Raw genomic sequence first — 13,886 nt, 5'->3', positions numbered from 1 at the left:
CAGGGACTGCAAGACTAGTCAGGATTGAGTGAAAGATGAATGGAGCAAAGTACAGAGAGATCCTTGATGAAAATCTGCTCCAGAGAGCTCAGGACCTCAGACTGGGGCAAAGGTTCACCTTCTAACAGGACAACAACCATAAGCACACAGCCAAGAGAATGCAGGAGTGACTTCAGGACAAGTCTCTGAATGTCCTTGAGTGGCCCAGCCCTGAGTTAAACCTGATCGAACATCTCTGGAGAGACCTGAAAATAGCTCTGCAGCGACACTCCCCATCCAACCTGACAGAGCTTGAGAGGATTTGGAGAGAAGAATGGGGGAAACTCCCCAAATACAAGCTTGTAGTGTCTTACCCAAGAAGACTCGAGGCTGTAATTGTTGCCAAAGGTGCTTCAATAAAGTACTAAGTAAAGGATTTTAATACTTATGTAAATGTGGTATCTGTTATTATTTTTTATTTTTTAAAATAAATTAGCAAACATTGAGGGGGGAAAAACAATTTAATCCATTTTAGAATAAGGCTGTAACGTAACAAAATGTGGAAAAAGTCAAGGGGTCTGAATACTCTCCAAATGCACTGTACATGTTTTCACTTGTAAAATAATGACACTGTATATAGCCATTGATTCTTGTATAATGTAATTTGTAATGCCTGTTGAGCTTATTCAGCTGTCTAAATATAACTGTTTTACTCCATTACTTTGTAAACAATGTAATTGTAAATAAACACTGTATAGCTCCAAAACATAAAACTTACATTTTTATCTCATGGATGAGCAGTCCTTGCATCCATAGCTCTGTCTATGAATTTAAGAGTGGTTACATTTCTCCAGCCCATCCCTCAACTGTTTACCAGGTGTTTGCTTTTTAGTTTTCATTAATAAACTTACTATAGGGCAGCCCATTACATGTATAAACTCAATAAACTCCCATTATCATGAAGACTGCCCAAAAGCACATTTTATTTCTAATCTATCCATTTGTTTATTTTCTTTTCCATCGCCTTTTAGTAAAGTTCAAGATGTCAATTTGATAAGAGATGAAGAAGAAGGAGTAAAGGAGAAGAAGTGGAGTTTCAATTCAAAGTTGTAATAAATGCATTAAAAGAGTCTGACCTCTGTTTTTTGTTGTTACAGTTTGATTATACATAAACAGGCCAGTAGATGGCGATAGTATTGTTTTAGTGAGTTATCACTTTTTGTGATCGCTTTACATAAACCAGCCAATAGACGGCGCCTAGTAGCCTACGTGGTCATACGTGGTACAGTTATGTAATACATTTGGAATTTTACCCCTAGACTATTGTCCATACCACAAAGATATAGACGGACCCGTCCATAGTCTAGCTTGATATAACCTATTGTGGTTGATAAGGGACCACTGTACCACATAACAGCCTATAGATTGAAACATAGTTGATGCCATGTTTCAATCCATCATCGGCAAGAACGGGACTGAATCACCCGAACCTGTCAAAGCAGAAGTAACAGGTAGGCCGTAGGCGTATCCCTTTATGTACTAGCTAGCCGATCGTTCAAGGTAGTTCAGTGTTATTGCTATGTCAGTAAGTTAGTTTCCTATTTGCTAGTGACTTGCATAATACAAATATTATTTCCTTCTGAGCAACTTTACTTTTTTAACATTGGCACGTTCTGATTAATATCTTGTGCAGTGTTTCCAACTATTTTTCAGTGAGATCCGCTATTGGCTCCGCTAGAAAACGGTAAATTACGTTTTGCTGTTGCTGCGACGACGTCACAGCACCAATTTGTATTGCTGCGGCACAGCTGCGGTCCCCGAAGAAGCGTTTTCGTCCGCTCTCTCGCCGCACCTCCATCCCTTTGTGCTTCTCTGCCTGTGTGTTCACCGTTTCTGTGACGACACGGAACCCAAACCGGCTGCGCGCGTGCGCTATCGTGCATACATTTATTTTGTCCCCCTACACCAAACGCGATCACGACACGCAGGTCAAAATATCGAAACAAACTCTGAACCAATGACATTCATTTGGGAACACGTCGAAAAGCATTAAACATGTTTGGCAATTTAGCTAGCTAGCTTGCACTTGCTAACTAATGTGTCATATTTAGCTAGCTTGCTGTTGCTAGCTAACTTGTCCTGGGATATAAACATTGAGTTGTTATTTTACCTGAAATGCACAAGGTCCTTTTCATAGCCCGTGTAGGGCTACTGTGGTATAGCCAAGGGGTCCCAAATTGTCAAGACTCTATAGCCTATTCTTATTGCCAGATCTGTTTTCTCTATTAGCCACTGCAAGTGCTTCTTCAAATATTTCGTAAAAAAAATATTTAAAGGCTATATTTAGAGGCCTGTGAGCTAGGGTCTCATTTTAAGTGTAGCCCTATAGTAAAAACAGTTAAAACACAAATAGAGTTAAACAATTATCCTGCGAGACATCAGTACCCAAAATGATAGCCTAAATTGCAATGCTTACAAGTTGAAGGCCTATTTTTTACTGTAGACCATTGCAAAACAATGTTTTAATCAATTATTTGGTGACATGATTATATTTAGTATAGTTTTATTTAAAAAGGATAACTTTTTTAATGTTTTACAATTGCGATTTTTCTGAAAATCACAGAGGACGATGGGCCTCCCCTTCCTCCTCCGAAGAGCCTTCACTGACACAAACACCTATATACAGTATATGAGGTATAATGAACCTCTATTGTAACTTTCAAAAGTTATCAAATTTGCCATTCAAAAAAATATATAGGCTGAAGGTCAAACTTTATCAGGGATCAGCTCCATTTCTACATTGTTCGGTTTATCACATGGAAATATGGTAAAAATGAAAGCATTTATTATGTCTTGTATCTTCTGTGCTTGCAGGATGTGTCCCTGAGTGGCTACAAGGGACATTGCTGCGCAATGGGCCTGGTCTCTTTAAAGTGGGAGACACTGAATACAACCACTGGTTTGATGGCATGGCCTTAATTCATAGTTTCACCTTCAAAGATGGTGAGACAGGAACAACACATTGTACATTTCCACAAATGGTAAACACTTTCCCAGCTGGCTGAATCGGGCTGAGAATCTTTGTGTTTTACAGGTGATGTGTACTACAGGAGTAAATTCCTGAGGAGTGACACCTTCAAGAAAAACACTCAGGCAAACAAGATTGTTGTGTCAGAATTTGGGACCATGATCTATCCCGATCCCTGCAAAAACATATTTTCAAAGTAAATAATGCATTTTTAAACATGATTTATAGTTTATTTGTTCCTGATTTTACATGTCCCTTTCATGGATGTCCACACAAAAAATCTCAACAAATATGACCAAAAACACATAATATCACATAGTATCTTGTCCTTTTTTCAGAGCCTTCTCCTACCTTCTCGCTGCCATCCCAGACTTCACAGATAACAACCTGATAAACATCATTAGATATGGTGAGGACTACTATGCCTCATCAGAAGTCAACTACATTAATCAAATTGACCCAATGACCCTGGACGTAATTGGAAAGGTAAATTCAAATCTGTTGAAATTATCACTGTTGTCCATGCAATCTATTATCACTGGCTTTAATATATTCTCCCTTTGCCTGTCCTGTAAACTCAACCTCAGATGAACTACAGGAATCACATTGCTCTGAACATGGCGACTTCACACCCTCACTACGATGATGAGGGAAACACCTATAACATGGGAACTGCCCTCATGAGGTTTGGCATGCCCAACTATGTCATCTTCAAGGTTCCAGTAAATGCATCAGGTATCGGAACATTTAAATTTTGGGGGTTCTTGGCCATATACATGTTAGGGGAAAAACCTCCATGAATGATTACACATTTAAGTGTTCACAGGACAATGTTCTTTCCCTCTCCAGATAAGGAGCATAAGAAGCCTGCCCTGCGGAAGGTGAAGCAGGTCTGCAATATACCGTTTCGCTCTACCCTCTTCCCCAGCTACTTCCACAGCTTCGGCATGACAGAGAATTACATCATCTTTGTCGAGCAACCACTCAAACTGGACATCGTCAGACTGGCCACAGCTATATTTAGAAGCGTCAACTGGGCCAGCTGCCTCAGATACGACAAAGAGGACATTGTAAGCTACACTTGTCTGATCACAGCCTCATGGGAAGTTCATTTTTTATCTTCAACTCACTTTGCCAACAATCAAACTTCTTACATTCTCTCTGGGGATCCCCTTGGTCATTCTTTAGACGCTGATTCACCTGGTCGACAAGACGACTGGGAAGGCTGTGTCCACCAAGTTCTACACAGATGCCCTGGTGGTTTTCCACCATATCAACGCCTTCGAGGACGACGGCCATGTAGTATTTGACATGGTCACCTACAAAGACAGCAATCTGTATGAAATGTTCTACTTAGCGAACCTGAGAAAGGAAACCCATGAATTCATTGAGAGCAACAACGTCAACTTCTCCCCACCAGTCTGCCAGAGATTCGTCTTGCCTCTCACTGTTGACAAGGTATATATAGATACAGTGCCTTCCGAAAGTATTCGGCCCCCTTGAACTTTGCCACCTTTTGCCACATTTCAGGCTTCAAACATAAAGATATAAAACTGTATTTTTTTGTGAAGAATCAACAACAAGTGGGACACAATCATGAAGTGGAACGACATTTATTGGATATTTCAAACTTTTTTAACAAATCAAAAACTGAAAAATTGGGCGTGCAAAATTATGCAGCCCCTTTACTTTCAGTGCAGCAAACTCTCTCCAGAAGTTCAGTGAGGATCTCTGAATGATCCAATGTTGACCTAAATGACTAATGATAATAAATACAATCCACCTGTGTGTAATCAAGTCTCCGTATAAATGCACCTGCACTGTGATAGTCTCAGAGTTCTGTTAAAAGCGCAGAGAGCATCATGAAGAACAAGGAACACACCAGGCAGGTCCGAGATACTGTTGTGAAGAAGTTTAAAGCCGGATTTGGATACAAAAAGATTTCCCAAGCTTTAAACATCACAAGGAGCACTGTGCAAGCGATAATATTGAAATGGAAGGAGTATCAGACCACTACAAATCTACCAAGACCTGGCCGTCCCTCTAAACTTTCAGCTTATACAAGGAGAAGACGGATCAGAGATGCAGCCAAGAGGCCCATGATCACTCTGGATGAACTGCAGAGATCTACAGCTGAGGTGGGAGACTCTGTCCATAGGACAACAATCAGTCGTATATTGCACAAATCTGGCCTTTATGGAAGAGTGGCAAGAAGAAAGACATTTCTTAAAGATATCCATAGAAAGTGTTGTTTAAAGTTTGCCACAAGCCACCTGGGAGACACACCAAACATGTGGAAGAAGGTGCTCTGGTCAGATGAAACCAAAATTGAACTTTTTGGCAACAATGCAAAACGTTATGTTTGGCGTAAAAGCAACACAGCTCATCACCCTGACCACACCATCCCCACTGTCAAACATGGTGGTGGCAGCATCATGGTTTGGGCCTGCTTTTCTTCAGCAGGGACAGGGAAGATGGTTAAAATTGATGGGAAGATGGATGGAGCCAAATACAGGACCATTCTGGAAGAAAATCTGATGGAGTCTGCAAAAGACCTGAGACTGGGACGTAGATTTGTCTTCCAACAAGACAATGATCCAAAACATAAAGCAAAATCTACAATGGAATGGTTCAAAAATAAACATATCCAGGTGTTAGAATGGCCAAGTCAAAGTCCAGACCTGAATCCAATCGAGAATCTGTGGAAAGAACTGAAAACTGCTGTTCACAAATGCTCTCCATCCAACCTCACTGAGCTCGAGCTGTTTTGCAAGGAGGAATGGGAAAAAATGTCAGTCTCTCGATGTGCAAAACTGATAGAGACATACCCCAAGCGACTTACAGCTGTAATCGCAGCAAAAGGTGGCGCTACAAAGTATTAACTTAAGGGGGCTGAATAATTTTGCACGCCCAATTTTTCAGTTTTTGATTTGTTAAAAAAGTTTGAAATATCCAATAAATGTCATTCCACTTCATGATTGTGTCCCACTTGTTGTTGATTCTTCACAAAAAAATACAGTTTTATATCTTTATGTTTGAAGCCTGAAATGTGGCAAAAGGTCGCAAAGTTCAAGGGGGCCGAATACTTTCACAAGGCACTGTAGATAAGACCCCAAATCTATCCTGTAAATACATTCATATTTAGCTCCTTATGAACAGTTAAAACATTGTGCACCTTAAAGAGGGAGCTATAGAGCATAATAGGCATTAAAGCATGAGAGGTCGTGATATATTGTGAATATATCACATCTAGAACTGATCAGGGCCTGTGATATTTTGCTTAATTACACATTTTCATGATGAACTAGCTATTAATTCATATTATGTTTTCAAGGCGATCTAAGCTTCATGCAAAGCCGCTTCATGTGAAGCCGCTTCAAATGAAATGTTACCATTACATGTTTATACAACAAATAAAGACTGGATGCATGTATGTTATAGGATACTCCAAAAGGAACAAATCTTGTGAGGCTCAAAGACACAACAGCCAAAACAGTGATGCAGGGAGATGGCTCGCTGTATTGCCTGCCGGAGACAATATTTGAAGGTGAGACTTTGATGTCAACTGAACATCACAGTGATCGGTATACCATTATATCAAATGCTACATTAGTAAAACAGTTGTTAGTTTTAATGAAATATTGAGGGTTATAAGTTGCAGCAGTTTTTATGGAACATCGTACCCATAAAAAAATGTAATTTTCTAAATAAATTTGACAATACAATTGTATTTATCTCCATTTGTACACAAACAGGGTTGGAGTTGCCAGGGATTAACTACAAATTCAATGGCAAGAAGTACCGTTATTTCTATGGCTCAAGAGTGGAGTGGACTCCACACCCAAATAAGGTAGTCTCTTACCAATATATTCTCCTTAAAGATAGAGAAGTTGTTCCTCCTCATTACTCACTGAAAACATGCTTCTGTTTGTGTTAATAATACTTACACAGATTGGGAAGGGGGACATTGTGACCAGAAAGTACATTGAGTGGACAGAAGAGGACTGCTACCCCTCTGAGCCTGTGTTTGTTGCCACACCAGGAGCTGTGGAGGAGGATGATGGTAAGAGGCAGTAGGCCTTCTTCAGCACTACAAAAGCATTTAATCAGCTCTGATGTCTATGTCACTATAAAACGGTACATTTATTTATTTTCTGTTTTCAGGAGTCATTTTGTCCTCAGTCGTCTCACTCAATCCAAAGAAATCCCCCTTCATGCTTGTCCTTAATGCCAAAACCTTTGAGGAAATTGCTCGTGCCTCAATCGACGCCAGCATTCACATGGATCTGCATGGACACTTCATTCCCACACAGGAGCACCAACTGACATAGCCAGCAGAGGGCAGGATTGTACCTTAACATTGTAGAGGGCAAAGTATTACTCCCAACCATATAAAGTTGATGTCCGTGCCCCCGTGGAAATTAAATTAGCATAATAAACAAAAATCCTTCAGTTTAAAGTAGAGATATCAGTTTTGTGTGGGCTGCGTCTCAGTCCACCGCATCCGACAATGACGGCCTTCCACATCTGTGGTAGAAGGTGGCAGAGCTACAAGATCATGTCTAGATGGTAACAGATTGTCAAATTGACCTCAAAATGTGATTATTTTAGCTAACACTAACCCCTTTCCTAACCGTAACCTAATTCTCCTAACCTGCTACTTTAATTATCGTAACCTGCTGTGTAAGTTCTAAACCTGATACGAAAAGTAAATATGTTATTTCATGAATGAATCTGTTACTCAATGCGTTTCTATGGGCTAATATCAGTAAGACCAAATTCAATGTTTTATGAAATATTTTTTTTATACAAAATTGTATACCTACAGGGGTCTTAAAATTCAAAATCAAATAAATTATCCTTGGTATGACCATCTTGAAACAATTCCATATAGCTTAGTAGAAAACCAGCCCCGGGCCATTCGATTACTAGGCTACCTCTCCAATAGTATTTGCTCAAATGTTGTATAATTTATGTTTACAGAACATCTACCACAAAGTGTCTTTTTAAATCCTATTTTTAGACAGAGAACGACATAACCTCTATTTTTCTAATCAGGATGTATACAATATAGTTTTGTATGTAAAAAGGGTTTATAATAATGTATTATTAATAATAATGTATTCATTCCAGTCTATCCTGGTCACCCTATTGTACATTATATTGTGTTTCTGTCCACCAGGTTATTAAGGCAAACAATAGTGTATGGCAAAGCAGTTATGGCATTGTTATTATTTCTGTGGCATTGCTATCACCATTACTTCTCTCAAAAGTGAGAACTTACAGCACTTTCTGCGCACATAATTACCTCATTCAACAACATTATGATGATTATTACCGTGGGTCACTACAATGTACTTACATTAGGTTTGTAAATATATATTTGAATATCCATTAGAATAGTGTGTTTATGAAATATGTCAGACTTTTATTTAATTCACACAAAAAAACATGTATACTTTGATTTAGTACATTCTAGAGGAAGACTGAAGCAAGACATTAATACTCTAAAGTTAGTTTAACAGTTTGACAATTGTGCATTAAATGCCAGTTATTGTTGTTGTTAATGTTATGTTTTGTTTTAATAGTGTGTTAGTCTGAGTTTGATTCTGTGACTTTGCCTAAAACGGATCCCATGATGTCTGTGTAAATGTGCAATTGAACTATTTGTCTTTAAGTCTGACCATGTCATCGCCTTTTAATTAATACATTCTAAAATTAACATATTGTTTACAACTACAGTAATACAAGTGGCTATTTATTTATGTGTAATATAGTCCAACAACAACATGGCTATGCCAGTAAAGTACATTTTTGCTAAGAAATAAAAACAGGGAAAAAACATATTCAACATATTCAATATTCAAGAATATTACTGAAAAAAACAGAAAAATGTTAAGACCATTTGTTCAGTTGGTTGATATGATTGTTAATGTAGCCCCTCCTTCCCCCATGGGAAATGTGGTTTGACTCGGGGACATCACCCTCACTAATAAGAGACAGACACGGGATATTCCTCAGTGCCATGCATGCACAATTAACAAGAAATTGGCATAGGCTAGCATTGTACCAATTGCTTACAAATATAATATATTAGGTGACCTGGTGCAATCTCTAGGATGGGATTAGACTAATCATGGTATACATGTATAAGATTTGGGTAACTCAGTGCCAAGAACTGCCATCATGATTTCTTACCCCCGACCTTACCTCACAGCATAGACACAATACAGAGATGCCATTATTTAGACATAGTTATCTTTTAAAGTAATTAGACTTTTCAGATGATCACTGCAACATTTTCATGTTTATATCACGTTTTGCTATTTACATTTACTGTGCATGAGAAGCCATTTTGACAGCTTCACACAGCAATAATGAAATCACCCAAGACAGACAAGTTATTTATTGTAACGGAGGAGTACTTACAGCAATAATAGTCTTGTGACTACTATCCTTACGCTATTTTCTCCCCCAAAAACCTGTCACAACATGGCAATTACAGTAAGTAGAAGTCTTACCTTAGTCTTATCCTTACCTTTCAGATAGCAGAATGAATGGAGAAGAGAGGCTTTTCAATCTTACAGGCAGTGTCACGGAGTTCACCGAAATCAATTTCACAGGCCTGTCTTAACCAACTGTGTAATAAAAGTGTTGAATTACATAAATATGCGACCATAACTGTAATTCCTAGAATGTTCAAGAGATTTAACAAAGTGAGACCAAAGATGAGGCCTACTATCTGATACAGAGTGTATAGCCAAGTACATCAGACGACAGTTACAGTTGAAGTCAGAAGTTTACATACACTTAGGTTGTCATTAAAACTCGTTTTTCAACCACTCCACAAATTTCTTGTTAACAAACTATAGTTTTGGCAAGTCGGTTAGGACATCTACTTTGTGCATGACACAAGTCATTTTTCCAACAATTGTTTACAGACAGATTATTTCACTTATAATTCACAGTATCACAATTCCAGTGGGTTAGAAGCTTACATACACTAAATTGACTGTGCCTTTAAACAGCTTGGAAAATTCCAGAAAATTATGTCATAGCTTTAGAAGCTTCTGATAGGCTAAGTGACATTATTTGAGTCAATTGGAGGTGTACCTGTAGATGTATTTCAAGGCCTACCTTCAAACTCAGTCCCTCTTTGCTTGACATCATGGGAAAATCTAAATAAATCAGCCATCATATCGCTCAGGAAGGAGACGCGTTCTGTCTCCTAGAGATTAACTTACTTTGGTGCGAAATTGCAACTCAATCCCAGAACAACAGCAAAGGAACTTGTGAAGATGCTGGAGGAAACAGGTACAAAAGTATATATCCACAGTAAAACAAGTCCTATATCGACATAACCTGAAAAGCCGCTCAGCAAGGAAGAAGCCACTGCTCCAAAACCTCCATAAAAAAGCCAGACTACGGTTTGCAACTGCACATGGGGACGAAGATCGTACTTTTTGGAGAAATGTCCTCTGGTCTGATGAAACAAAAATAGAACTGTTTGGCCATAATGACCATCGTCATGTTTGGAGGAAAAAGGGGGAGGCTTGTAAGCCGAAGAACACCATCCCAACCGTGAAGCACGGGGGTTGCAGCATCATGTTGTGGGGGTGCTTTGCTGCAGGAGGGACTGGTGCACTTCACAAAATAGATGGCATCATGAAGAGGAAAATTATGTGGCTATATTGAAGCAACATCTCAAAACATCAGTCAGGAAGTTAAAGCTTGGTCGCAAATGGGTCTTCCAAATGGACAATGACCCCAAGCATACTTCCAAAGTTGTGGCAAAATGGCTTAAGGACAACAAAGTCAAGGTATTGGATTGGCCATCACAAAGCCCCTCAATCCTATAGAAAATGTGTGGGCAGAACTGAAAAAGCGTGTGCGAGCAAGGAGGCCTACAAACCTGACTCAGTTACACCACCTCTGTCAGGAGGAATGGGCCAAAATTCACCCAATTTATTGTGGGAATGTTGTGGAAGGCTACCCAAAACGTTTGACCCAAGTTAAACAATTTAAAGGCAATGCTACCAAATACTAATTGAGTGTATGTAAACTTCTGACCCACTGGGAATGTGATGAAAGAAATTAAAGCTGAAATAAATAATGATCTTTACTATTAGTCTGACATTTCACATTCTTAAAATAAAGTGGTGATCCTAACTGACCTAAGACAGGGAATTATTACTAGGATTACATGTCAAGAATTGTGAAATACTGAGTTGAAATGTATTTGGCTTAGGTGTTTTTTTATCTTATTTTTTTATCTTCAAATTGTATGTCCATTTTTGTACTTTTAAAATAATGATATATTCCCATTGATCTTGAAGAATATGACAAATTCCTCCTGAGCCTAGTTTAACTGTCGTACCCAATTACACCCCAAAAATATAATCTTGTTTGTATATATGCATCATGACAATATTTCATGAAAGACATACTTATGACACTGGTTGATTAGCTCAGTTGATACTACAATCATAGTTTGTGGTTGTATTTAAATGCTCCACTATACTGTAGGATATATGTGTGTCCATATGTGGAGGTGTATTGTTCTTAATTGCTTCTGACATTGCATTTTAAATCCATTCTATCCAAGTAGACTTTGTTTAGTTACATAACATTAAAGGTAAAATTTTCATAGCAAATCTGGTTCAATAGTTTAGTTTGCCATAGTTCTGAGAATTAAAAAAAATATATATATCAATTTTATGAAATGGAAATGATTGAAATATTATGTATTGTGAAAAAAATCCTGGTATTTCTGTTCTCAAAAAACATATTGATAACATTGCTGGCATTAGTTTCACTAAGCCAAAGTAATGCAGCATGATCACTCAACAAAACCATCAATCTAGCTCCTACTGTATAACAGCAGAGTTTAATTAAATTAAAATAGGTCTAATCCAAGTGTGCATGAGGTCATTGCATTCAAATAAATACATTTGTGACAAAAAGGTTTGTAATTGAAAGTAATAATTCAGATGCAGCTAATGTTATGGATGGTGGGAAAGTGTTCTGTGAGTTGGTTTAGCATTACCCCACTTGCGAAACAAATTGGACATGCAAATGAAGAATGGATTATCATTTAGAGTATGATAACAAGGGTCATACAACTTCCATCCTTTTGCAGTCAACAATACTAAGGCTATATATGCTTTAGCTGAGTATACAAACCTATCACGTTTCAAGGTAAGACCCAGATGCAGACAATGTCGAATTAACAGTTTATTAATCCAACAGGGGCAGGCAAAAGACAGGTCAAGGGCAGGCAGGGGTCAGTAATCCAGATAGGTGGGGAAAAGGTACAGGACAGTAGGCAGGCTCAGGGTCAGGGCAGGCAGAAAAGGTCAAAACTAGAAAACAGGAACAATCGAGAGACAGGAACAGAGGGAAAAACACTGATAGGCTTGACGAAACAAAACAAACTGGCAACAGACAAACAGAGAACACAGGTATAAATGCACAGGGGATAATAGGGAAGTTGGGCGACACCTGGAGGGGGGGGGGGGGGGGGGTGGAGACAATCACAAAGACAGGTGAAACAGATCAGGGTGTGACACAAACCTTAACCTTAGGTTGTAGAGTCCTTATTATTTCTTAAAACATTGTAGGAAAACTAAGCTTATGATTCCACCAAATATTGATATGCTTATCTCCAGTTCCAGTTACCTTATAATAGAGTACACACAGTAGCTGAGAGGGTCAAAGTTACACTATATATACAAAAGTATGTGGACACCCATTCAAATGAATTGATTCGGCTATTTCAGCCACACCCATTGCTGACAGGTGTATAAAATCAATCACACAGTCATGCAATCTCCATAGACAAACATTAGCAGTAGAATGGCCTTACAGAAAAGCTCAGAAACTTTCAGCGTGGCACCATCATAGGATGCCACCTATCCAACAAGTCAGTTGGTGAAATTTCTGCCGTGCTTGAGCTGCCCAGGTCACCTGTAATTGCTTTTATTGTGAATTGGAAACGTCTAGATGCAACAACTGCCCAGATGCAAAGTGGTAGGTCACACAAGCTTACAGAATGGGACCGCCGAGTTCTGAAGCGTGTAGCGCGTAAAATTCTTCTGTCCTCGGTTGCAACACTCACTACCGAGATCCAAACTGTCTCTGGAAGCAACATCAGCACTGTTCGTCGGGAGCTTCATGAAATGGGTTTCCATGGCCGAGCAGCCGCACACAAGCCTAAGATCACCATGTGTTGGCTGGAGTGGTGTAAAGCTTGCTGCCATTGGACTCTGGAGCAGTGAAAACGTGTTCTCTGAAGTGATGAATCACGCTTCACCATCTGGTAGTCCGACGGACGAAACTGGGTTTGGCGGATGCCAGGAGAACGCTACCTGCCCGAATGCATAGTGCCAACTGTAAGGTTTGGTGGAGGAATAATGATCTGGGGCTATTTTTCATGGTTTGGGCTAGGCCCCGTAGTTCCAGTGAAGGGAAATCTTAATGCACAGCATACAATGACATTCTAGAAGAGTGTGCTTCCAAATTTATGGCAACAGTTTTGGGAAGTTCCTTTCTTCTTTCAGCATGACAATGCCCCCGTGCATAAAGCAAGGTTTTTTCAGAAAATATTTTTTTGAGATCGGTGTGGAAGAACTTGACTGGCCTGTCCTCAACCCAATCGAACAACTTTGGAATGAATTGGAGCGCCGACTGCGAGCCAGGCTTAATTGCCCAATATCAGTGCCCGACCTCACTAATGCTCTTTTGGCTGAATGGAAGCAAGACATCGTAAGAATGTCACAAAATCTAGTGGAAATCCTTTCCAGAAGAGTGGAGGCTGTTAAGAGTGAGGGCACCGACTCCATATTAATGCTCATGATATTGGAATGAGATGTTTGACGTG

The 13,886-nt window shown here is 39.2% G+C and overlaps 1 protein-coding gene across 1 annotated transcript; it reads left to right on the top strand.

The window, feature by feature from the left end:
• The first annotated feature begins 1,238 nt into the window (after window positions 1-1,238).
• LOC109895405 (beta,beta-carotene 15,15'-dioxygenase) lies at window positions 1,239-8,862 on the top strand. The gene is made up of 11 exons (XM_020489063.2): window positions 1,239-1,490; window positions 2,854-2,982; window positions 3,074-3,203; window positions 3,346-3,493; window positions 3,595-3,742; window positions 3,857-4,077; window positions 4,196-4,465; window positions 6,449-6,554; window positions 6,763-6,857; window positions 6,959-7,070; window positions 7,172-8,862. The coding sequence occupies exons 1-11, from the start codon at window positions 1,424-1,426 to the stop codon at window positions 7,336-7,338; spliced, it is 1,593 nt and encodes a 530-aa protein (XP_020344652.1). The 5' UTR covers window positions 1,239-1,423; the 3' UTR covers window positions 7,339-8,862.
• Window positions 8,863-13,886: the final 5,024 nt, after the last annotated feature.

The sequence above is a fragment of the Oncorhynchus kisutch genome, linkage group LG8 (genome assembly GCF_002021735.2).
Source record: "Oncorhynchus kisutch isolate 150728-3 linkage group LG8, Okis_V2, whole genome shotgun sequence".
Taxonomy (NCBI): Eukaryota; Metazoa; Chordata; class Actinopteri; order Salmoniformes; family Salmonidae; genus Oncorhynchus; species Oncorhynchus kisutch.
Note: the sequence above shows the minus strand (reverse complement) of the source record. Positions and strands in the feature narration are given on the sequence as shown.